At 44.8% G+C, this 24,635-nt stretch overlaps 2 protein-coding genes across 2 annotated transcripts; both read left to right on the forward strand.

Annotated features, from left to right (window-relative positions):
• Window positions 1-3,487: 3,487 nt before the first annotated feature.
• Window positions 3,488-11,085, forward strand: SLC25A27 (solute carrier family 25 member 27). The gene is made up of 9 exons (XM_056486728.1): window positions 3,488-3,590; window positions 4,889-5,080; window positions 5,858-5,942; window positions 6,581-6,703; window positions 7,405-7,517; window positions 8,178-8,262; window positions 8,897-8,989; window positions 9,329-9,431; window positions 9,840-11,085. Exons 1-9 carry the CDS (start codon window positions 3,488-3,490, stop codon window positions 9,909-9,911), a joined length of 969 nt encoding a protein of 322 aa, XP_056342703.1. The 3' UTR covers window positions 9,912-11,085.
• A 1,630-nt stretch (window positions 11,086-12,715) lies between these two features.
• Window positions 12,716-24,198, forward strand: TDRD6 (tudor domain containing 6). The gene is made up of 5 exons (XM_056487884.1): window positions 12,716-19,962; window positions 20,391-20,509; window positions 21,566-21,655; window positions 22,036-22,093; window positions 23,529-24,198. The coding sequence occupies exons 1-5, from the start codon at window positions 13,308-13,310 to the stop codon at window positions 23,588-23,590; spliced, it is 6,984 nt and encodes a 2,327-aa protein (XP_056343859.1). The 5' UTR covers window positions 12,716-13,307; the 3' UTR covers window positions 23,591-24,198.
• Window positions 24,199-24,635: the final 437 nt, after the last annotated feature.

Here is a 24,635-nt window from a genome sequence, read left to right on the forward strand (position 1 = left end):
AGGTCAGATTAGTTTCTTTGCATGTGTGAAAGTGGCACATCAAAATTACTTAAAGAATACATTAAGTATAAAAAACCCCTAGGAAGTGCTGTCAGAATGTACCCCTGCACACCCACAGCAGGTTTGAAGAGAACACAAAACCAGGGGGAGTAGCTGACAGACCAGATGAGTTGTGCTGCCACTCAGGGGAACCTCAGCAGGCTGGAAAACAGGCAGACAGGGAATTATCTCAAAATTAGAGAATAACAACTTGGAAGGGACCTCGAGGATCCCTTGGTCCAACTTTTCCTGGCAAAAAAAAAAAAAAAAAGGACTTCATGAAGTTCAGCAAAAGGAAATGCAAGTTCTGCCGCTGGGTAGGAACACCACCATGCACCTGTACAGGCTCAGGGGGCACCTGGGTGGACAAGAACTTTGCAGATCTGGAGTCCTGGTGGACACTGGGTTGAACATGAGTCAGAGATGGACCCTTGCACTCAAGAGCACCCTGGGCTGCATCAGGGAAAGTGCTGCCAGCAGATTGAGGGAGGTGATCCTCTGCCAAAAGTGAAGTACCAAAAAGGGGCAGGAGCATCTGTCATTTGAGGAGAGGCTGAGGCAGCTGGGAAGCTCAGCTGGGAGAAGAGAAGGCTCAGGGGGATCTTCAGGTGTGTATGAACTCCTGAAGGAAGGGTGCAAAGAGGATGGAGCCAGGCTCTTTTCAAGGTGCCCAGTGAAAGGGCAAGAGGCAGTGGGCATAAACAAATACAGATAAAAATACAGTTTAATTCCCTTCCTACACAGGAATAGGTGCACAAACAGGAACCTTTGCACCTGTGCAGACAGGCAGTACAGTAAAAGTAGCACAGCAGAAATACACCTGACAGTAGGAGGTTAAGAGATGTGAAAACCAGGTGTATTTTCTTCATTAAACAGTCATTCTGAAATACCTTGGGATGTTTCGTGTTGGTTGTTGGTGCAGAAGAATAAGCTCATATATGTCAACTGTGACAAATAGGGTGCTGATCTCCATTTTGCAAACTGTCTGGAACAAAAAGATAAATCACTGTTAACTGTAATATTTCTACACTTCTATGTTTAGCAATCACAGCTCTTTATATGTTTATTCTCTGGTTTTATTTTATCCATTAAATTACTTCTCTTCCAATAAAGGTAAAGTGATAAGAGAGCAAAAGGCCTTGTAATACTGGAGAAAATGCATACTTTCATTATATGCAGGATATATTTTCATTAACTGACTGAGTAATGAGTTTAAAGTGATCTATGTATACAGGTAAGACATGTCGTCGAGCCTCTGTGAAAACATTAATTAAAGGCTTTTGTGTTTGTTTTGGCCTTTTTTATTTGTTTGTTTTGTTTAGGTTGGACTTTTAAGAAATGATTTGGTGAAGGACATGAGATGCAAGGCACTGTTGTGAGGAGAACACAACCAGTATGATGGTGCAACAGTCACTGCCCAGCTTTCCTCAGTGGTTAATGCGTAATGTTTTTTCCAAGTGAACTAACACAGAAGCACAGGTGAGGGCCCTGGGCAGTCTGGCAGCCTTTCTCCAGCAGCATACAGCTGTCCCAGACCCCACTGCTGTGCTTCCACCCCATCTGAAGTCCACATTCCTGCCCTGCATATACAGCCTTTGGTCAAATGGGCTTGGGCCATAAACCAAAAAATTCCATCTCACTGAGAACTGAAATAAATGAATAGGAAGGGTCCTCTCTGCTGGTGCTATCTGTCTCAGGATTTGGGGATATAGGAACTCCAGGTGTTTGATGGACATCCATGAGTACTGGCCATTCTCTTCTCCACACATCATAGAGTTGTCCATGCAAGCATCCACCTCTAGTCAGGCTCATTTCAAAGATACTATGGGAAGAGAATATTCCTCCTCACAACCATGCCCCAATCATTTGGTTTAAAAAATAACCTATTTCTTCAGGCTAAAAATGACCATGGAGAGCTGCTCTTTCCACAGGATGCTGCAATGCTATGAGGTTTACTTTAAGGAGGGATCTAGTTGTTATTTTCCACTCCCTAAAGCATGATCGTAGAGAAAACAGAATGAGACTGTACCAGAGCTGTACAGCTAAAAGATGGTTGTGAAACCCTCATCCTGGGAGGTTTTCAGGGGACCAAACAAGACCTTGGACACCTGATGTAACTTGGAAGCTCTCCCTGCTGTGACAGAGGACTGTAGGATGACTGCAGGTGAACTCTGGATGTTCTCTCTACCCCACATTACGAGTCGATGACACATAGGCTGATAGTGTGGCATAAACTGACCCAAGCCCACAGAACAGCTGTGGAGGGAGGCACAAAGCGCCAGAACAGATTGCATGAACTGTCCAGAAACAGGCTCTGAACCACTCATACCTTCCATGCAGCCAGGCACATTTGCATTAAATTGCAATATGCCCTCCTCCCATTTTTAACCATGGCTTTGTCAGGAGTTTGTTTTATCCCTGCATGACTTCTAGTTCATTTTAACCCCAAGAAGGATCCAATTTAATACCAATTACTGGTGACCAATGAGACAGATTCATCCAATTTCAACTGACTATTTCCCTTGCAACGCACCCTTAATTTGACTGTATTATTTTGATGGGGACCACACACCAATGCTTTAGGCAGTCAGAGATGTGGGGAAGTGTTCAGAGATAAGTTTCTCTGACCAAAAAAAAACCTCAAATCAGCATGAGGATTACTGACTAATTATTAACTTAGGGGATTCAACTGAGACTTATTGATAAATGAAAAGCTTCTCTTGAACAGCGCGTACTTTTTTTTTTTTTTTTTTTAATATGATGATGAGAACCTAAATAGATCTACAATAATTTAAGAAAATTAGGACTGGCACGCAACAGTCAGTATTTAGCCAGGAAAAGCTTTGAACTTTTCACTTAAAGGCTCTGAGAAGTGATCAGTTTCTGCCATCCCAGGCTTGCTGAGATCCTTGTTCTAACTGCAGTGCTGCGTTCTTAATCCGCAGCCCCAGCTCAGCACAAAGCTGTTGCTAATGCAGCTCTTACTAAACCAGATCTGGATCAATTCATCCCTCCTTGATGCAACTGTTTGACACAGGAACAGAGTTTGGGGCTCCCTAGGCAGTGCTGCCAATGACAGCACCCCGCAAAGCCACCAGACCCCACGTGTAATCTCGAGCTCTCATTAATGGTTGCTGCTTTAATGCAGGTAATGCACAAGCCCGTGCGTGTGTCTGTACCTGCAGTGCCGGTGCCCGGGCACAGCCTCGGTGACAGACTACATTTCCCAGGAGCCTGTTGCGCCGGAGTCTCTGGTGTCGCTGCAGAAGGAGCTGCCAGCTCTGCAGAGCCGCTCGGGCTGCTGCAGTTCCTGGTGCTGGCGCTGCAGAAACATGACCTTCAGCTTGTCTCCTAAAGCAGCCCGAGCTGATCCGCGCTAGGGCCCGCTCCCGCTGCAGACACAGCCGGGCAGGGTGGCTGGTTAGCCTCGGTTCATGAGAGATGCTAGATGTCACCTGCAGAAGAAGAGAGGAGCTTACCTCTTCCAGAGAGATGGCCCCGAGCCAGCAAATTCGCTCTGTCAGCCTGTGCAGCGGCTGTGGCAGAACTAGGTACAACTCCCCGTGGCTTTCCGAGAGGGAAGGGGGTCAAATTTACTTACGGGGGGCAGGGGGAGCATCAGTCCCCGGATGCCTCATTCCTCAGTGTTCCGCTCCAGCAAGTCTGCATTTCACCGTGCTAGTCGTGGCTTTTCCATAATCTAAGCCTTTCAGGTGTTCTATGCCACCTGTCTGTGGCTGGAGGGAGGGTTTTTCAGGATAAAACCTTTGCCTCGGGGACCGAAGGGCTGCAGTCATTAACTCAGTGCAGTTGTGACTAATTTAAGCTTTTCCAGAAAAAGACTAAAGAGACAGGCAGATCTGTTGCCTAAGTTACTAGCAAGGCCTTATTCCTTCAGGAATTTCTTTTTCATAGTTAATGAAGGTTAACCAAAGAAAAATCGACTCTTAAGTTTCTGGTCACAATGGAGATGCCTACAAAAGTGGAGTTGAAAAACTGCTTGGTGAAACATGGAATAGAAGCCCACTGGCATCTATGTGGCACTGCTTTGTGACCAAATAACTTATTTTGAATACTTTTCAGCATGTCCTTTATAATTTCTATAGGGTCTTACAGGCAAGTCAGTTACATTGCTCTAAGGATTTGTAACTTCTCAATCTTTGCTAATTTTTAAACATGAATACCAAACTTAATGCACAAATGGACTATAAACCTGCTGAGGCTTGAGCAGTGACTGCCTTCCCCTGGTACCTGAGTCCTGCTTTGGAAGGACCCCGGTGTGTTGCAGAGGTATCGAAACAAAGACAAGCCCTGCTCACTGTATAAGGAAAGCACGCATGCTTTAGGGTGGTTTGTAGGACAGATATGTAGGTAAGTTTGTAGGTGAGCCTGAATGTGTGTCTGCATTATGATCTGTGGGGTTGTTTCTTACCATAACATGTGCTGCCACTGTGCCGGACAGAATTGGAGACACCCCGTGATTGACTGAGAGATGTGACTGGTCTGTATTCAGGGGGAGCAATTGGAACAGGATTTTTAATCCCGAGTCCCTCAGAAGGTTCACATATTGCATAACAAATCTGCAAAACTAAATATGGGAGAAAGATTGAGTGCTCGACAGGAATGTCACTTAGTTTCTTGTGCCTAGAGCCACTTAAGAGACCTGGACGAGAATTCTCCTTTTCTCCAGGGATCTCCTGGGCCCTGCTGGGTACAGCCTTTGCTCCGTGCCGGTGCCTGCCCAGCCCCTTGGGCGCTGGCAGAGTGGTGGGTGCAGGTGTTCCCGGCACGGGAGGTCTCCCCGCAGCCGCGCTCCTATTCACGTGTGTTCCCGGCCCTTTGCCCTCAGTGACGTTTCCCCTGGATCTGACGAAAACCCGGCTGCAGATGCAAGGTGAGGCTGCGGCGCGGCGCGGTGGAGCTGCGGCCGGGCGGGCGGTGCCGTACCGCGGGATGCTGCGCACGGCGGCGGGCATCGCGCAGGAGGAGGGCGTGCGGAAACTCTGGCAAGGAGCCACGCCGGCCGTCTACCGCCACATAGGTGAATATCTGTTCGTGATGGGACACGATGAGTCCTGCCTTCTGTGGCCAAGCCTTTTGGAGCGAGCTTGCCGTCTTTTCTTGTACTTTAAACATATTTGTGATGACTTTTCAGTTTAGCCTGCTTTGAAATCCCACTTTGAAATATACGAGATTCCAGATCAATAGCGTCTCTTCCTTCCTTTTCCCAGTCCTTCATGACCTTATTCTGGCTTCTGGAAAAACACAACACAAGTTCTCAATCATTTTTGCAGGAAGGTCTTGTTCAGGAAGTCCAGACACTCAGAGTTCTCAGAACAATAAATGTCTCATATGTGAGGGAAGTGGGGACGGATTAGAGAAAAAGATGAGATTGCAAGCACAAGGGGAAAATACAAGCACTTATAAGAAACGCATTAGTGGTTTGGCCGCACATAACAGCTTTCTGTGCTTTACTTGGAAATACGGTGACAGCAACAAACCTCAAAAGCACTTGGGGGGTTTTGTGCTTGGCATCAGCCCAGAAGGCGATGCAGTCCCATCCCCTTAGGGTGCAGGCAAATCTGTGATGCCTCCTGGCAGACCTGTGCCTCAGCCAGACAGATTTCTTGACGCTAAAACACCCTGGCTCTCCACTGACACCCCTCACTCTCCAAATTCTCATCTCAAACAGGAGAGCAGTGACCAGCTGAGCCAGGTGAGCTCTGGAGAGTCACAAACCAAGGTCTTGATCTCTTTCTCACTGTGACCTCCTGAAATGGCAGACCCAAGAACTGTCTCCTGCTTTTGTTTTCCACAGTATACACTGGTGTTCGGATGGTTACTTATGAACATCTCCGTGACTCTGTGCTTGCCAGGGTGGAGGGTGAAAGCTTTCCTCTCTGGTAATGTTGCATATTCATGCATATTTATTGCTTGCTTGGGGATTGTCCTTAGTGTAGGATTCCTACAGCCACATCTTAGGTCCAAAATGTATCTGGTTTTAGTATGGGATTAATAAAATCTACTACAAAGTACTTGTCATGCCTAATGCTACAGGAAGGGGGACCTATGGGTAATACTGAAATTTCTGATTTTACTAAAAAAAATAGACCCATAAAAGTAACACAACTCATCTAGTAGCAGTGGGAGAGAAAGAAAAGTTTTATCTATCAGTAAGCAGATTGGAATTTCAGGTGGGCATTCTGTTATCATATATGGAGCTTCATCCTTTACTTTTGTACTTTGCCATCCTGTCTTTAAACCTTAAGCAAAGAGCATAATGTAACCTTGTTGTTTTTTCCCCAGGTAAGTTTTAACACTTTTTGAAAATTGACAGAAATATTACATTATATATTATGTTGTTATTACATTAACAACCTGTAGCCACCACAATCATTAACTTCACTTTGGCTGTTAATATATGAAACAACCTTTTACACTTGTTTCACCTGGGTTGTGCTGCTGAACTCTTCAGCTTGAGCACTGTGACTTGTGAAGATTTTCAGAGTAGTCTGGAGCACAATTTTTCTCCATTTGGCAGGAAAGCTGTGGTTGGAGGCATGTCTGCAGGTGCCATTGGACAGTTTTTTGCCAGCCCAACTGATCTGGTGAAGGTGCAGATGCAGATGGAGGGAAGAAGGAAGTTGGAAGGAAAACCATTACGGTTGGTTCCTCTCAGAGCTGGTGGCTTTTCCTCTGTCACTGATCACTCTTTGGCCCAGGCTGTGGTTCTCTGTGTTTTCTGCCACCCTTTCTCCCCATCTGCTCTGTGCCCTTTTGCAGGGAGAGCACATGATGACTCTGGGCAGTGAAGGGGGTGGGGAGGGGGCGGGATCAAGACCTCCTCATTCAATTTATACTCATATTCTTTATTGTGATTTATTGGTCCCAGGGACCACAAATCCATCCTCCGTGCTGCACCACGTCCATGCCAGCACTGTGCCATGGGGAGGAAAGGATGCTTTCTGAAGATGGAGGGAAATGGCTCTTGCAGGATGTAGAGGCACAGGGAAGGCTGGCACACAGCAGGGCTTGACACTCTCCTGCAAATACCAGGACATGCTGCTCTTTGCATCCCAAACTGCTGCCATCATTTGGTGTCATGTATATTTATTATTGTAACCATGTGTGGGATCTAATGGTTGTCTGCTGTTAGGGACCAGATCACTGCTTTGCAAGGCAACCGGTATCTCTGGTAAAATATTGTGGCATGAAAGTCAAAGACAAATACAAAATTGGATCTGGAGGGCCTGATCCTTGCAGGTATAAATTCCTAATCTTAGGTGAGGACCCGGTGCAGCGAAGTACTGGAACAAACAAAGATTTTACTGGACTGTCTACCCACAAGTTGCATCTTGATTTCAGGTTTCGAGGTGTGCACCATGCATTTCTGAAGATCCTGTCTGAAGGAGGAGTAAGGGGACTTTGGGCTGGATGGGTACCAAATGTCCAGAGAGCTGCTCTGGTGAATATGGGAGGTAAATGGAATAACTTGGCCTGCAGCACTTGAGGCCCCACCAAAGCTTTAAGAAAATGGATTTCAGCTGCTCTCTGTGTCTTAAGCATCATGATTGCCCACACTGGGGCACTGTTTGGAGCACCCCGCAGGTGACCTCTGCCTTGTGCACCTATGTTCTGGTCCTGTGGAAATCAAATGGCTTAAAAGAAACAGTTTTTACCTGAGTTTAAGGAAATAAGCCAGGAGCTGAAGGAGTCCCACAGCCAGCAAAGCAAGGACCTCACCAGCCACAACCTAGTGCCCAAGTGAGGTGAGCAGGGCAGGGCCAGCAAAGGCAGCCAGATTCACCAAGATCCAGATCCATAGGGAAGTGTGTGGAGATGAGGCAGGTCTGAGGCCAAGCCAGAAAGCTGAGCCAGAACAGGGCTGGTGAGGGTCACCCAGATACAGCTCAGCATCATCTGTAAGGTAAATCAGAGCAGATGGGAGCAGAAAGGAGAATGTACTCACATGTCTAAAGACAGGACTCAGGTGCCACAGCCCTCATTAAAAACTGGGGGCAGAGTGCCAGCTGTGGCAAAGGCAGGAGCCACAATGGAAATGAACATCCTGTGTCATGAACAGCACAGACTCCATTCACTCCTGAATGTGCTGTTTTTTCTCATTATCCTCTTTACAGATCTGACCACTTATGACTCAGTGAAACACTTTTTGCTTCTGAACACGACACTTGTGGACAATAGTGTGACTCACAGTGTTAGCAGGTGCTGTATTCTCCAATTATCCCTTTTCCACTGTGGAGCATTTCCAGCCTTGCTGCCTTCATCTGCCTCTCTGTGCCAGCAGAAGACCCCATTCTTTGATTTTGATACTGCTCATGAAATGCAACTTTAGAATTATTTTTTTCCTGAGAGAACATCACTTTATGCAAGACACAAGAGAAAGGATGCAACCATTGCTACAAAACTGCCCTCACTAGAAGTGCCTTGTTGGTGCATTTAAACACCTTTGCTCTAGTCTGTGGAAGCACAGCGATACAACTTCTGCAGAACACCCTCTTTTACTCTTCTAAGTGATGAAAAAAATCTACTTTATGTAAACAATATTATGAATTGCCTATTGTGGGTCCTCCATCCCTGACTCAGAATTGCACAGGTGAGGTGCAGAGGTGAGGGCAGCTGGCACCAGGAGGGCATGTGAGCAAGAGCAGTACTAGCAAGCCTCCCAAACCAAGTTTATGTTATGAGTTATTACTCATTATTTGATGATTTATTTAACTATTTTAATATATCTTTATAACTATTTTAAGATATCTTTATTATAAGAACTGGAACCATGATGCTGAAATTTTTATGATACACTTTGGTTTCTTCCTTAAGTATCTGTTGCTGTTGGCAGTGTCTGCTCTGGGCTGGTAGCAGCTGTTCTGGGAACTCCTGCTGATGTGGTCAAAACCCGGATAATGAACCAGCCAAGAGATAAGCAGGGAAGGTATGGACACTTTGGAGACCGAGTTTTCAGCAGCACATTAAAACCATGGGTCTCACTGATTTTAGTGAAGAGCTAAGTTGATAATTTGCTCTTCATCTTTCTGGTGATGATTTTGCTTACTTAGTAAATGTCTGGGGGATGTTGTTGTGATGGCCACCTAAGCATAACCAGTGGATTTCGGTTCTGGATTAGATTCCAAGGAGCTTAGAAAAGCGCTTTGGCTTGTAGAAAAAATCTTACAAATTATTAGTTACAAATTATTTTTATGAGGGGGATGGGTTTTTTTAAAATTGTGTATTTGTAATCCTAACACTGTTTGTTCTCCTTGCACATTGCTAGAGGTCTGCTCTATAAATCTTCCATGGACTGCTTGATTCAAACTGTCCAGGGTGAAGGGTTTATGTCTCTGTACAAAGGCTTTATACCAACCTGGATGCGAATGGTACGTGCTTTTTAACTCTCTTTACAAGAGCAATTAGTGAGGAGTGTGGATGCAGCACTAACCCTATTTAATATTACAACTTTTGTATGAAAGACATAGAATCATAGAATTGTAGAATGATTTGGGTTCTTGAGACTGTAAAGATAATCTCATTCCAAACCCTCTGCCATGGGCAGGGACACCTTCCAGTTGTTAAGAGCCCTGTCCTACCTGGCCTTGAACACTTTCAGGGATGGAGAGTTCACAGCCTCTCTGAGCAGACAGAGTCTTGGGACCACTCTGGGAACCAGATAAATAAGAGACTGAACTTAAGAATATAATTTTTAAGAAGAGACAGTTTAATCAAATGGGCTTATTTATTGGGTTACTTTTGTTTTAAGCCTCTAATTTCAGTGTTTGCTTTCACAGGCACCTTGGTCACTGGTATTCTGGCTTACATATGAACAAATCAGAAGGATGTGTGGAGTTACTTCTTTTTAAAACCTTCGATATTCACAGAAGAGGGAAGAGTCAAAAAGCTGAATTCTCATTCCACAAGGTAGTAGGATCACATGTATAGCTTGTTGCTCCAACTCCAGTCCTTTCTGTTTGGAAGCAGCCATGACTTAAGGATTTGATTGTCAAACTGCTACATGAAATTTATATTATCCACAGGATAAAATTGTCACAATCATATTTCAGCTAGGAGCCAGCATCAGCTTTATGAACCAGCAAACAGGAATAAAAAAAATTCTACCAAGAGAATAGAACATAATACTGTCCATTTGTTTGATAATTGAGCTGGTTTCTGTCCTTAAAGGCAAGAGCAGGTTGATCAATGCACTGAACAAGTTCTGTGGCTAAGCACCTATAAAATTATTTGGGAAATTTTGTTGTTAATTGCATTTTCACACAGATAAAGTACTACCTCTTGTTAGTTTGAGGCATCAGCAAACCAAGCCTGTAGTGCTAGGTATTGTAAAAGATAAAAGCATTTTACCTGATTCCAAATCTGCTTTGCACAAGAAGTGGGTTTGTGTTCCTCTTATTTCCCAAAGACTGCCTGACCTCTCCACTAACTATTTGAGTAAGATCATTATTTGAAATGCAGTCCTGTTCCCAGAAAATCAAAAGCCTAGTTTGCTCTGCAGCATTCAAAGGACTGGGGATACTCCATAGGACCAAGCTGAACTATTTGTCCCATGACAATCTCAGTGCTGATGTGGCAGACTGGGTCATTTTCCATGGAAATGTGTACTCTACCCATTTTAAATCTCAATGGAAATACAATGTTATCTTCAATAAGGCAAAACATTTGAACAGGAGTGATTTATTTATTTGTAAACCTAAAGCCTTCCAGGATTTCATAGAGACTGAGACTAGTGCTGTTTGTCAGTAGGTTCACCTTTGGCAATCAAGAGTCAAAAATGCAGTATTAAAAGCAGCCATGAGTAGATAAAACAAAGGTGGCTTTGATTTAGTAATATCTAGTAATTGAATTAATGTAGAAAACTTGGCTCTTTGAATAAAATTCTTATTCCAGCATTTCTTCTAGTCTTTGCAACCAGTGTCTCCAATGTGCCATTTTCTCATTGAACACAGTCTGAGTGTCTTCTTGGCTTGCATTTGTACTTCCTGGTTGTATTGCAGTTCAGTTGTGGCTGTATGCATTTGGGGGTGTGCTTCCAGCTTGGAAAAAATTAATCTCACCATTATTAGGGAGTCACATAATCACAGAATGGGGCAGGTTGGAAGGGACCACAGTGGCTCATCTAGTTGCACCTCCCTGCTCAAGCAGGGTCATCCCAGAGCACAGGGCACAGGACTGCACCCAGACAGTTCTGGAATATCTCCAGAGAGGAAGACTCCACAACCTCTCTGGACAATCCATTCCAGGTCTCCATCACTGCACAGTAAAGTTGTTCCTCATATTCAGGTAGAATCTCCTGTGCCTCAATCTGAAGGTTTTGTTAGGAATCCTGGTATTTTTCTAGCTGTCATCCTGAGAAACTAATCCAAGTTCTTTCTGTCTTGTACTCCAGCACCAGCAAAGCTGCTGCTTCAGTTACATCCCAAGCACTCCTGCCTGCCATCCCATTACCCTGATAACCTGGTGATGGATACACAGCTTTATCTTTCGTGTGAGACAGAATAAGCACTTTGATCATACAGTCATAGAACAGTTTGGGTGGGAAGGAACCTCACAAATCAGTTCCAACCCCCTGCCAACCTTCCACTTGATCAGGTTGCTCCAAGCTCTGTCCAACCTGGCCTTGAACACTGCCAGGGATTGGGAATCCACAGCTTCTCAGGGCAACCTGTTCCTGTGTCTTACCACCCTCACAGTAGAGAATTTCTTCCCAATATCCAATCTAAACCTGTTCTCTTTCAGTGTGAAGCCATTCTCCCTTGTCCTGTCACTCCAGGCCCTTATAAGAAATCCCTCTCCGTCTCTTTTGTCATTTCTCTTCAGGTACCTGAAGGCCACAATTAGGTCACCCTGAAGCTTCTCTTTTCCAGGCTGAACAATCCCAACTCTCAGCCTTTCCACAAAGGACAGTTGCTCAACCTCTCTGATCTTCATAACCAGTATATTAATTATAAGCAGTGTGTAAAACCACTTTTAGCCTGCATTTATCAAAGTTGTCATAAGCTACTTTAATAGGCACACAGCTTGGGAAAATCACTGAAACTCTAAGTTTTGTTAGAATAATCTTGACAGTCTTCAATTAACAAAGCCTGAAAGAAGAGAGGTCTATTGTTGAAACTGAATACAAGGAGTGCACAATTTATGGACCACAAGGTCATTTTGCAGAAAACAGCAGACAAAAAAGAGACTAACAAGGACTCAGTATGTGTGCTGGAAAGTCCCTACCTGGGAAAAAGCTAACAAAAGGACTGAAAAATATAGACTAATTTCCATGAGAAGTGAGAAATCAATATGCAGTGGAAGACAGAATACTAATTAATGAAAGAATTCTGTAATTTAGAACCAGTGAATATTTCTTGCTAAAAATACATATATAAATAAATGTGAAAGTTTTCTATCTGCATCTGTGTAGAGGCCAGGATTTTGTCACCCACACAACTCCCTCCTGGCCAAGAGTAAAGAAATGCCTGACTTGCTAACACTAAAAAGACAGCGTTCGAGGGTCTTATTTATCCCAATGATTTCAGAGGATTTGGTAACAACAGCATCACTCAGCTTGGTGGCACGTGCAAACTTGCCCAGGGCGCACTCCAACCCTTCACCTATGCAATGAATGAAGATACTGGCCCCAAAATAAGTAACACTGGCTCCAATACGGCCCCTTGAGGCACAGCTCAAAATAATTTTATTTTTTTTAAGTGCCTTGTAAAAATCTTGCAGTGAAAACTTTAACGCTTAACAAATCTCTCCGTGTTAGGGTGTGAATAATTAGCGATTCCTGACAGGTGTCCGGAGCAGCTCCCCGCCCTCACGCCGCGCTGCCGCCCTCACGCCGCGCCCCACCCCCACGCGGCCGCTGGCCAATAGCCGCCAAGCTCCACACGCACGTCCCGCCCCGGCGCCGCTCTGGCCAATGGGGGCTAAGCGGGCTCGGCGCTCTCTCCCCCTCATCCCTCCTCCGCCGTCCCACCGCGTGGAGCGCTCCACCGTGAGCGAGGGCAGCTCTGCCGGGCTCTGTGCTGAGCCCCGCGGCGCCCCGGCCATAATTCCATAACTCTCCTCTTCGTGGCGCCTCCACCCAGTGTTAGCATAGCAGCAGAGGCTCTATGTATCAGCTCGCTCCACCCCTTGTTTTCCCCCTTCCCTTCGCGTCGCTCCCCACCCCACCGAGAGGATCATAATGGACTCGGCCGCTGGGGCAGCCGCTAACGGCTCCCCGCGGGTCACGTGGGCGGCGCGTGCTCTATATGAGGCCGAGGGGCGGAGGGCGGGGCGTTCATTCGCCTCGTGCGGGGGGAAGCGGGGTGCGAGGCGGCTTCGCCATGAGCTCCGGGCCGGGGTCCCTCGGCCGCGGCGATACCGTCACCCTGCGGGTCCGCGCCGTGGGGCTGTACCCCGAGGTGCCCATCCTGCGGCTGTGGGGACTGCTGGGTGAACGTAAGGCTGACTATGCTCTCCTCTACCGCGAGATCCAGGCGGCGGCCGGGCCGCGCCTGGCGGCCCGCCCAGAGCCCAGCGGGCCGGACGCCAGCGGGACCAGGCTATGCCCAAGAGAGCTGGCGCTGGTGGAACTGTTGGGTGTGTGGTACCGCTGCTGTGTGGTGAGCTGTAGTGCCCAGGGGTACCGTGTCTTCCTGCTGGACGAGGGGTACGTGGTGACCACATCCGCCTATTACCTGGCGCGGGGCTGCTCCGAGCTGTTCCAGCTGCCCCCAGAGGTGGTGAGCTGTGTCGTGGCCGATGTCATGCCCTCCCACAGTCAGGAGGGGACAGCAAGCGGGGATTCACCGGTGTCCAAGTGGGCCGTGGAGGCAGTGGAGTTCCTTAGCTTCCTGCAAGGCAAGGAGGTGTCTGGCGTGGTGCAGGAGGTGATAACGCCGCAGCTCATCGTGCTCGAGCTGCCCCAGCTCGTGGCTCAGATGTGGCAGCTGGGCCTGGCCAAACGCGTCTCTCCCAGCTGGTTCTGCGAGGTGCTCAGGCGCTGCCTGCCTTTTGGCCAGTTAAAGAAGCAGCTCTGTCAGCAGCCTCCAGACTGTTACCTTGGAGCTTTTGAGGGTCCACAGCTTATTCATATGTTGCTCTCGTACAAGCCACTGTCACCTGCCTTGGATTACTACTACCCTCAGCTTCAGCTGGGTGTGACAGAGCCTGTCCTTGTGACCCATGTCTCTGACCCGCACCATGTTTACTGCCAGTTGCAGTGCCTATCACAGGAGATCTGTTGCCTTTCTGATACCATGTGCCATGCTTATGACCGATGGGAGCAGGACTTACTACCCAAGGTGGGCTCGCCCTGTGCTGCCCGTGGGAGGGATGGCCAGTGGTACCGTGCCATCCTGCTGGAGCTCATTGCTGGGGAGCAGGACCAGAATGCAGCTCTCGTGCTCTTTGTGGACTGTGGCAAGAAGGAGACTGTGACCAGAGCTAACCTGCGCCATTTACCTGCTGAGTGCTTTCGCATGCCTGTGGTCACTTACGTGTGTGCTCTGCAGGGTGTTTCGGATGGGGGCTGTGGCTGGTCCTCGTGCCAGATCAAGTTGCTGAAAACATTGGTACTTGGCAGAGGAGTGAGTGCTCACATCAAAGCCTTTAACTCCTTTGAGAATCTCTATTATGTGACCCTCTATGGGGAAAACGGTGTTGATTTGAACCATCTTTTTGGGTCTCAGGCTTGCTGCCTTGTCAGCAGTCAGGTGAGCCAAACTGAGGCTCATGAGCAGCTGGAAGTAGAGGAATCCTTAGCTGAAGAATTGGAGTTGCCACCAGAAGCACCTCCTGTTTTAACACACGGAGGTTTGGCTGCAGCTGCTGTAGCTGGCGTGTGTCTAAAGACTTGGACATTGTACAGTGCACGGGTCTCCCACCTCCAAGACCCTTCTGAGTTCTGGCTGCAGCTCCGTGGGTATTACCAGCTCTTCAGGCAGCTGAGGCAGTGCATGTGGAATTTTTATTCCCATTCCACAAAGCTGGATGGTGCTGGGTGGGACCCACAGCCTGGATCCCTTTGTTGTGCCAGTGGGAACGAGGGTGTCTTTTATCGAGCAGTGGTCACCAGGGTTCTGGACACTGGTGTGGAAATACACCTGGTGGACAGAGGCAGTACAGAAACTGTGGATCTGTGTGCTGTGAAGGAGCTGCTCCCTCGCTTCAGGGAGCTGCCTGCCTTAGCTCTAAAGTGTTGTTTGGCAGGTGTTTCCCCTCCAAGAGGAAGTTGGAGTGAAGCTTCTGTGTCTGCATTCAGGGAGATGGTACTGAACAAGGAACTAAAGGTTTGGTTTTTGAATGTGCAGGGTGACAAATACATGGTTGAAATTTTTGACCGGTCGCAGTTAGGAGAGGGAAGAGTAAGTAAACTCATGGCCCAGGGGGGTTATGCTAAATACCAGAGGTATGAAATTCCCAAGACTTCCCAGAAATCAGATAAGTATGTGACACAGGCCTCTTCCCTAGTATGTGCTGCAGAGGAAAGCCAAATAAATGCAGAGAAGAGGCTCAGAGAAGAATGTAATCTAAAGAGCAGTGATAGAATACTTGATTCTCATGTGGGTGTGATGGTCAGAGAGAGCCCTGTTGCAGCCATTCTTAATTCTCAAAGTAGTGAATCTCTTACTTCTCAAGACTATGAGGGTAAGGAAAATCTGCATACCTCTTTGAGACAGAACTATGTGGAAATTAAGCCAGGCTCCTCTTGTGGAGGCCACTTAGAAGTGGGAAGTACAGTTAATGTGGTTTTGTCATATGTTGAGAATCCTAGTTGTTTTTGGTGCCAGCTAAGTAGAAATTGCCATGACCTTGAGGTGCTAATGGATCAAATTCAGGAGCATTGCAAGAATTCATCTCAGCCACACATTTGGCCAAATCTTGTGTGTTTAGCCCAGTACTCAGAGGATAAAAAGTGGTACAGGGCCTTAATAGTTAGTGAAGGAGTTTGTGCAGAAAAAGTAGAAGTCATATATGTTGACTATGGCAACAGAGAGCAGGTGTCTCTAACGAAACTCCGTGCAATTAGTGAACACTTCCTTAGGTTAGAGGCTCAGGCATTCAGGTGCAGCCTTTACAACTTAATCCAACCCATTGGTCAGAATCCCTTTGCTTGGGATGAGGAAGCAATTCAGGCTTTTCGTCAGTTTGTTGTTGATTCTTCATCTGACCTTGACCTGAAGTGTACAATCTTTGCCTTGGCTTCAATAAATAGGGACCTGTTTAACATTGTAGATTTAATCACACCTTTTCAGAGTGCTTGCCAGTTTCTCACTGAGAGAGGTGTAGCCAGACCTTTATTTCCTCAAAAGCACCTGGAATCTTTGGTCCAGCTTCACTCTTTCTATTATTCTAGTCATGGTATCAAAATTGGGAGTGAGGAAGAAGTTTATATTACGCATGTTGAGAATCCGTGGACATTTTACTGCCAACTTGAAAGGTGTGCAGATACCTTGGCACAGCTGGCTGATAACATCAGTTGTCTGAGTGAGAGATTGGCCAGCACAGGAACCTTGGGGAAGTCTGGGACCTTGTGTCTGGCAAGGTATTCTGACAGTCAGTGGTATAGGGGAGTAATTCTGGAAAGACAATCTAAGGCTAAAGTCTTCTTTGTGGACTTTGGGAACACAGAGTCAATAGAGACAGATGATCTGCTTATTTTACCCAATGATGCTTCTGATATTTTGCTTGTGCCAATGCAGGCCGTAAAGTGTTCTGTGTCTGATGTATCATCTGTTTCCAAAGAAGCTGCAACATGGTTTAAGGAAGCTGTCCTAGAAAGGAGATTAAAAGCAATAGTGGTAGCAAAGGACTCTGATAATACATTGCAGGTTGAATTGTTTGACAGAAATACTCAAATTAATACAAAACTGAAGGAGATAAGCCTAAACAGTACAGGACTGTTTAGTCATGTACACAATGAGACTTTGTGCTCTAGAAATACAGATGTGAATGAGAGGCATGAGGCTGCAGAGTCCCCTTTAAGTGTAGGTAGGCCTCTTGAAAGAAAAAAAATTCAATCTCAAGCCCAGCAAGAAAAAGGGAGCAAAAGACACTTCAAAGAAGTTGTAAACCTTTTCCAGCGCTCTGTGAAGGGAGATGTGCTAGAACCTGATGAGATGCTTAGTAGTAAGAAGGATGCTGTTTTGTTGAATAAAGGAAGGGAGGAGTCTCTGCTCTTTTCCCAGATGGATACACTGTCAGATACTAAATCTGATGCTGAAGGCAGGTGTGTAATGCTTAAAAATGCATCTGATCTACCACCACAGAGGATAGTGCCAGCTCTTAAAACCTTAGTGTATGTGTCTTATGTCAGTGACCCTCAGGATTTTTATGTTCAACTAGGGAGTGATGAGGTTCAGCTTAACAACATTTTGGAAAGTTTAAACAATGGGAAATCAGTGAAGGATCCTTGCAGACAGCTTTTCCAAGCAGGAGATTTAATCAGTGCTGTTTATTCAGAAGACAGCCTGTGGTATCGAGCTGTAGTTAAAGAGAAGACTTCTGACAATTTGATAAGGGTACATTATATTGATTATGGTGATACTTCTGTGATTAGTGTTGATCAAGCACGCAGGCTCCCTAAGAACTTGTCATCTATTCCAGCAATGAGCATTCACTGCTTCCTAGCTGGACTCAAATGCAAAAAAAAAGCAGACTGGACAGAGAAAGCAGTGTTTTACTTCACCAAGAGAACAAGTGAAATCCTGCTGTCGTGTGAATTTGTAAAGAAAGTTGAGGATAAATGGGAAGTTATTCTCAGTGACCATCAAGGTATAATAACAGTGGATTTAGCTGACAAGGATCTTGCAGGTAGAGAAAGACTTTTCTCAAGAAAAAGAATTGATAGAAGAGAGAACCGTGACATGATCACAGGCTGTGAGCCTTTGCCTCCTCAGGTACAAAATGACATCTCCTGTGTAAGTGATTGTAAATCGTTTATCTGGAAATTTCCAGAGGCAGGTCAGACTTTAAAAATTTATGTCACAGTGGTAAATAGTCCAGGCTACTTCTGGTGTCACCGTGCTGATACCAATGATGTGAGCTACATTGAGAAAAAAATAGAGGAAGCTGAAAAGCTTGGACTAAGCTCTCTGAATGATGGCAAGTGTTGTATTAAAAGTGGTGACACTTGTCTAGCAAAATACAGTCAAGACGGGTGGTTCTACAGAGCTCAGATCAGCAGTGTGAATGATGAGAGTGTAGTTGTTAGACATGTGGACTATGGAAGCGAGGAGAGCGTCAGCCTGGAGATGATCCGACAGATGCCGGTGGAACTGCTCAGAGTACCTGGGCAAGCATTTGCTTGCTGTCTGGCAGGTTTCAGTCCCTCAGATGGCTCATGGCTTAGTGAAGCAAATAAGAAGTTCTATGATCTGACTGAAAACCTGGTATTAAAAGCTGAAGTAGTAGAAATTCAGGAAAATAAAGATTCTGAAGTCCCTCTGTGTGTTGTCAAGCTGGAAGCTTCTGGCAATAGTATTAATGAAGGGATGAAGAGTTTTTGGAAAGCTAATAAAGAAACTGGTGACAGTGCTTTCTCAAACCTTTGCAACCCCCTAAAGGAAAACAGAAGTTCAAACAGCAATTTGGATCCTTGTCTCAACAAAGAAACTACTTCTGGATTAGCTCGGGAAGAAAATGAAAGTGCTTTGTTTTGCTCTGATCCTTTTTTGGGTGTAACTTCTGACTGTTTAGAAACTGCAGAAGCAAATGTATCAGTGGGAGCTGCCAGTGAGAAGGCTGATGATGGATATGAAATAGAAGAGCATGATAACAGTTTTGATAAAGGGATACCACTGCCTGAAGGTAACAGTATGCTACTAGAAGCAATGAGAAGCTGCAGCCCTCATATTGTGGGGAATGGAATGAAAGCTGCAGAGCAAGAGGTGTCTGAAACACAGTTTGGAGAGGAGGCTGAGCTGAAAGCAGAAGTGACAGGCAGTGCTCCAGCAGCCAGCCTTCTCCTGGGAAAAGAACAAGAACTGCAGAGATTGCCAGTGCTCCAGGCACAGCCATCTGCAAGCAATGGAACTAAGACATTTGGAGAACTGGATCCATTAGAAATGCACTTACCACGTGATGGTCTAAACGAGCTCCTTCAGGAACTTCTGGAAAAGCCCTCCTTTGATGAAGGAACAAAGGAAGCACTGGAAGCAAAGTCTCTTGAAATGCAGGCAGCATCAGGCAGTGAAGCAAGAGAGACAGTGTTGGAGCAGGAATTGCTGGAGCTGCCAGATGTGAGGGAGGAGAAAGGGCAGTTGACAACTCTGAACTGTCTTGAAATTTTGCCATTACTTAATGAGAAAGAAAACCTGGTGCCTTCAGTTAGTGACAGAGAGAAGTCAGTAGAGCTGATTGCATCTGATGTTCAGCCTTCTTTGGGAGAGAAGACCAAGAAACTGCAAGCGAATTTGTCTGGAATTCATGAAGCAGAAGCTATACTAGATGATTGGATGGAAACAGACCCTCCTTCTCTAAGGTTGCCATCATCTGGTGGTAGACCTGAAAAAGAACTGCACCAGAAGATGCGTGACAAGGAGTCGATGCTAGGAGCCAAATTTGAGCCCTTTCTGGAACTGGTGCTGCCTGATGTTCAGTCCCCTCAGGAAGACAGGGAGGAGGACTTGTTAAGGCTGGAACATGCTGTGCTACAGAGTTCTGCAAATAGTGGAAGTCAATTTTCATTTCTTTCAAAAGACTCTGCGAATCAAAGGCCTGTTTTCACTGTGCAATCATGTGCCTGTCAAGTCGAGAAACAAATGGGGTGGCAGAAGAGGAAAGATGACTGTGTGGAAGAATGGATGGAACAAGACTTGACTGACTCATTTAAAGAGAGTGGAAATGTGTGTGTTCAGTCTTTAGGCTGTAAGCCTGGGGAAGATGAAAAGCAGAATGAGAACTTGGCTGACTGCAGTGCAGGTAAAGTATCTGAACTTAAAGAGTTAAATAATCAAAATGCACACATTCAAACATGAGAATAGCTTTCTTGTAAAAATAACTTTTATTCCCTAATATGATAATGTATTAGTCTTAATACTTTGATAGGTTAAGGACAGCAGACCAAGTATATCTCATGGGTAATATGACAGGCTAAGACCAACTAGTCTTACTTGGGAAGATTAATGATTTTGAATGGAAATCCATTTCTGAGCGTGAATTGCATTTGCAAGACTGTTTGGGATGATAAACATTTAACTTTCAAATCTCAAGTACTTTGGAAGGGGTGGGGCATCAGTGTTAGAGGCATCTGAGGTTTTTTAGAGGGTTGATCTTTGTGGGGTTTTGTGAGTTTGTTGTTGGAGTTTGTTTTTTTTCCTCCTTCATTGGTAAATTACCATTTCTTGCAGCACACCACGACTATCCTTGTAGTCTGAAGGGCTTTGCTGTTGGTTCCAAATGTGTGGTGTGGACTTCTCTCAAATGGTGTGATGCTCGCATTTTGGAGGTATCTGAGAAGGGTACCAAGGTAAGTGTGGTTTGAATACTCTTTCTGCATTCTTAAGAACTGATCCTTCTTGGGTCCTTCTCTAAACTCTTAATAAATATTTTTTAAAATTCTGTTACAGAATTTAAGTATTACAAAGGCTGATTTATGGACTAGAGAGAAACAGCAGTGTCTCAAATTGGGTTGATGATACATGTGAACACTTGATGTTCCCTTCACATCTTATTCTTTTATTGACTGAGAATATTGAATCTGGCTCCACTTTGAGACACACATATGTGTGTGGTTCCATCTGGCCTGCAAGTCAGTGTTCTGCAGTGGAGCTGTATTACCATTAAACGCTCATGAAACTTGACATTGTTGTACTGGTGTTTTGTGGAGTTAATGCTAGAGCCATAGAAACTTGGGAAGAAACTTAAACCATATTGCAAGTAGTAACAAATCCACAACTAATTCTGCTTCAGTGAAATGTGTATTACATTAGTGGTTGGTGGGAGTTAACTTTAACAGTAGAGAATAATGCAGTGAGCTCTCTTGTTCTACTGCTGTTTAAGATGGGGGATGAATGAGATGCCTTCAGTCTAGGGGGGGGTGTGTGTGTCAATGTACAAACTTGCACAGACATTATACTTACATAAAATAGTGTCTAAGTTATAACTTAAGATTGCAGATCCAAAAGATCATTACATTTTGGAAGATGGAATGTCTGAGAATTTGGCTCTGGTACTGGTAGATCCCATGGGTGTCTAAAACTAATCTCAGCTGCATTCAGATGAGAGACAGTGTCAGGGATTATCATGTAATGATATCCCTATTCATCAGCTTCCTTCTGGTTCTGGTAGGTGTTTTGCAGCCTTTTTCTCAGTATGCTTGGGTTAGGAGCCTAGAAGAGCCTTGAGCAGCCTCAGTCACTACATTCAGTCTTATTAGAGATCAGCTTGTTCTTCTTTGGAAGATCCAGACTTCTCAACACCTTCTCAAAGGCACAGAGTCCTTAACTGTACTTTCCTACTGCTGTGTCTTATTTGTTGAGTGCATTGTTGCTGTGCTAGATCTGCTTTGGCTCTGTCTGTACAGGTCTTGAACCTCTGCAGTGGCAATGAGGAGATTGTGCATCCTGAGAACGTCTGGAATGGAATTCCTGATGGGGCTCACAGATCATCTGAGGTATGGCAGTGTGATAGTGGGCTGTTCTGGTTTTTAGAAAGGCTGCTAACTAACTGCTAAATCATGAAAAATACTTACATTATGGAGTAATTAGGAAGGAACAGTGAGGTTTTCACCAGTGTTCTTCATGAAGTACCTACCAGTGGTTCGTGTCTGGAATCCACAGCTCAGGTCATGACAATTTGTTCTTCACATGCAGCCTTTTTATCAAAGTGAAAAGTGGGCAGAGGACTAATGTAGTGAGTTATAAGGGGGGGAAACAGTGGTAACTAGGAGTCCAGTAGTGCTGGTGTAAGAAGTTAGCCTAATGTTAAAGGAAGCACCTCAGTGGAAGTCTTGGCAATAGTGCCAGCTTCTTAACAGGATCCCTTTTTGTGTAGGCATTAAACCCTGCAACAGAAAACTTGCAGTCCTTACCAGAGGAGTCCTTACTTCAAGGTAAGTCTATTTTAAGCGCCCCACAGGGGTTGTGTACTCTGTGTTTGAATGGTTTTTCATTTTCTAGGAAGTACTTTATTTTAGAAAATACAGTTGGAACGCTAATATGAGCTTCTGTCCTTGATACTGTGGTTGGAATTTTCTTGATAGCATTAGCTTATGTACTGTCAGTTTAAGGGGGTAACTACATGCAATGTAAGCTGTGTCTGGATTACAAACCAATTTAGTATTTATTTATTCATCTAATGGATTGAGCCACTTGGATGAGCTGGGGTGGTTCATGCAAATTACAGGGTTTTAGGTATTGCATCAGCATGCTGCTCTTGGTCATGTTTCTGAGGCAAGGTGAGCAACAGGCAGACTCTTATTAAGCATTTAGTTTAGCATTTGAGTGCCCCAGTCCCATAATTTATAAATCTAAATCCATAATAATACCATTTTAGTTGTTATAAGGATAGTTTGTGAATAGTACATGTGCATCTTTATTGCTAGCTAAAAATTTTGAAGTGTTACTAATAGACACCTCTTCAGTGTAACAAATAAATAGTACAGGTTCTTTTTGTTTATATGCTATTTCTGTAATTATGGAATTGTAGAGCAGTTCTGGTTGAAAGGGGCCTTTCCTGGTGGTGAAAGCAGGGCCATCTAGATGAGGTTGCTAAGTACCTTACTGCCAGTTCTGGAATCTGTCCAAGAATGGATACTCCAAAACCTGTCTGGGCAGTTTGTTTTTGTGGTTGCCTGATGAAGACTACACTGAGTTTAAGTGGGGATAGCATTTGTGCTTTCAGGGATTAATTGGTAGTTGTATTTCAGTATAATTATTGGTTTATGGGTAACAAATAAGGAGGCCTGCAACAGAGATCAGGTTGCCTGTTGAGCAAGAAAAAGGGTAGTTAAAGAACTTGATAAAACGTTAAAATGGTCAATCTACAAACTCTCCCTCAATTGTATCACTCAAATGCAGAATTACTCTTAATTTTGTGGTTTTTTTTCTGTTCTTGAACACTTTGCATGGAGTTAATGTATGGACTCTCAGCAGCAGCAGAGGAAAGGTGAGTCAGGGTCATGCACCCACATGTCACAGAGCTGGAACCTGCTGCACACACTGCACTGCCTGGAAAGGCCAAACTGCCTTTCCAGGAGGTAGGAGGTACTCAGGGTGCAAAAACTCCTGCAGTGGTTTATGCCAACACACTGAGGGATGGAGTAACTTGATCTCATAACTGAAATCTGGGAGCACTGCTGCTTCATCTTCTTGGGCACTTCTGCTGTTTCAGCTGTTTTATCTTGGTTTAAGTGTAGTCTTTTAACATGATTCAATATGTCAGTAGTATTTAGTCTGAAACCCTGTAGAGCTGACTTTTCGTCTTAATGCCCTTATACACATTTATAGAAACATCTTGATGGTCTAATCTGTGTTTATTCCCTATAGAAAAGCAAACTGGCTGCAGTAGCAATTTAGCTGAAGATTCTCATGTCCTCCAGCAGTGCTGAAACCAAGTGACACACTGACCATGTGAAACTCAACAAGTGCCTGTGTATGAAATGTTCCCACGAAAATGTGTTTGTGGGAACAAAAATACCAGCAGAGCATTGAGTGGCTTTTTTTTTTTTCTACCTGACCAAATACCTGTCACTACTGAACTTCCCTGTAAAGGAATAGTGTTAAAGGCAGACTGTTATTTTCAGCTTGTTTTCTTACAGCTGTTGTTGCTAGATTGTTATTGTTGGCTTGTTTCTTAGAGCTGTACTTTGCTAAATAAGATTTTGCCTCTTGACTGGCATTTTTTACTGACTGGGGATGCACTGACTTGTATGGAGTTCTTGGTGGGTGGTTTTTCAACAAAAGTTTCTTGTCAGTCTCTGTATATGCTACTGTGTTGTACAGCACTGTTTTCTGATGTTTGCTTTCGGAAATGTTGCATTGTTATGTGGTTTTTTCCCTCTTAAAAAAAAAAAAAGTTTGAGGGTGTTTTTGGGGGTAGGGGTGGGGAGGTTTTTTTTTCTCCATAGGGGAACACAGTTCTTTTGGGTTGAAGTCTTGTATTTGGTGCTGTTCTAAAGCAATGGAAGAAGCTGGAATAAAGCTTTGGCTGGCATATATTGGTTTGTTAATGTGTTTTATGACTGATGTCTGTTCTTGCACAGAAACACAGATGCTGTGTGACGGCTGTGCTGCAGCCACAGGTTGTGTTTTGACCCTAACCAGCTCTCTAGAGCATTGTGAGCTATGGTGAATATTTTGAAACATTAATTGCACTTAATTAATTGAACTTGCTGCAATTATACTAATGAAAGATGAAGCTTTTCCTATAAATATGAAGAAGACCCAATGGAATGGTTTTGCTGCCACATGTGTGCAATGTGTTCAATGACCTGCAGCTGTTGTAAGATCTCACCTTTTACTCTCCTCCTCAGGTGTTGAAAAGGGGGTGCTATTTTATAGTGGTGCTCTGTGCTTCTGTATAGTATATCTGCTCTCTCCTCTTCAGAAACTGGATTTTTCGTACTGAAACAAGGGCTTAGGAACCCAAAGCTG

This window comes from Oenanthe melanoleuca, chromosome 3 (genome assembly GCF_029582105.1).
Source record: "Oenanthe melanoleuca isolate GR-GAL-2019-014 chromosome 3, OMel1.0, whole genome shotgun sequence".
Taxonomy (NCBI): domain Eukaryota; kingdom Metazoa; phylum Chordata; class Aves; order Passeriformes; family Muscicapidae; genus Oenanthe; species Oenanthe melanoleuca.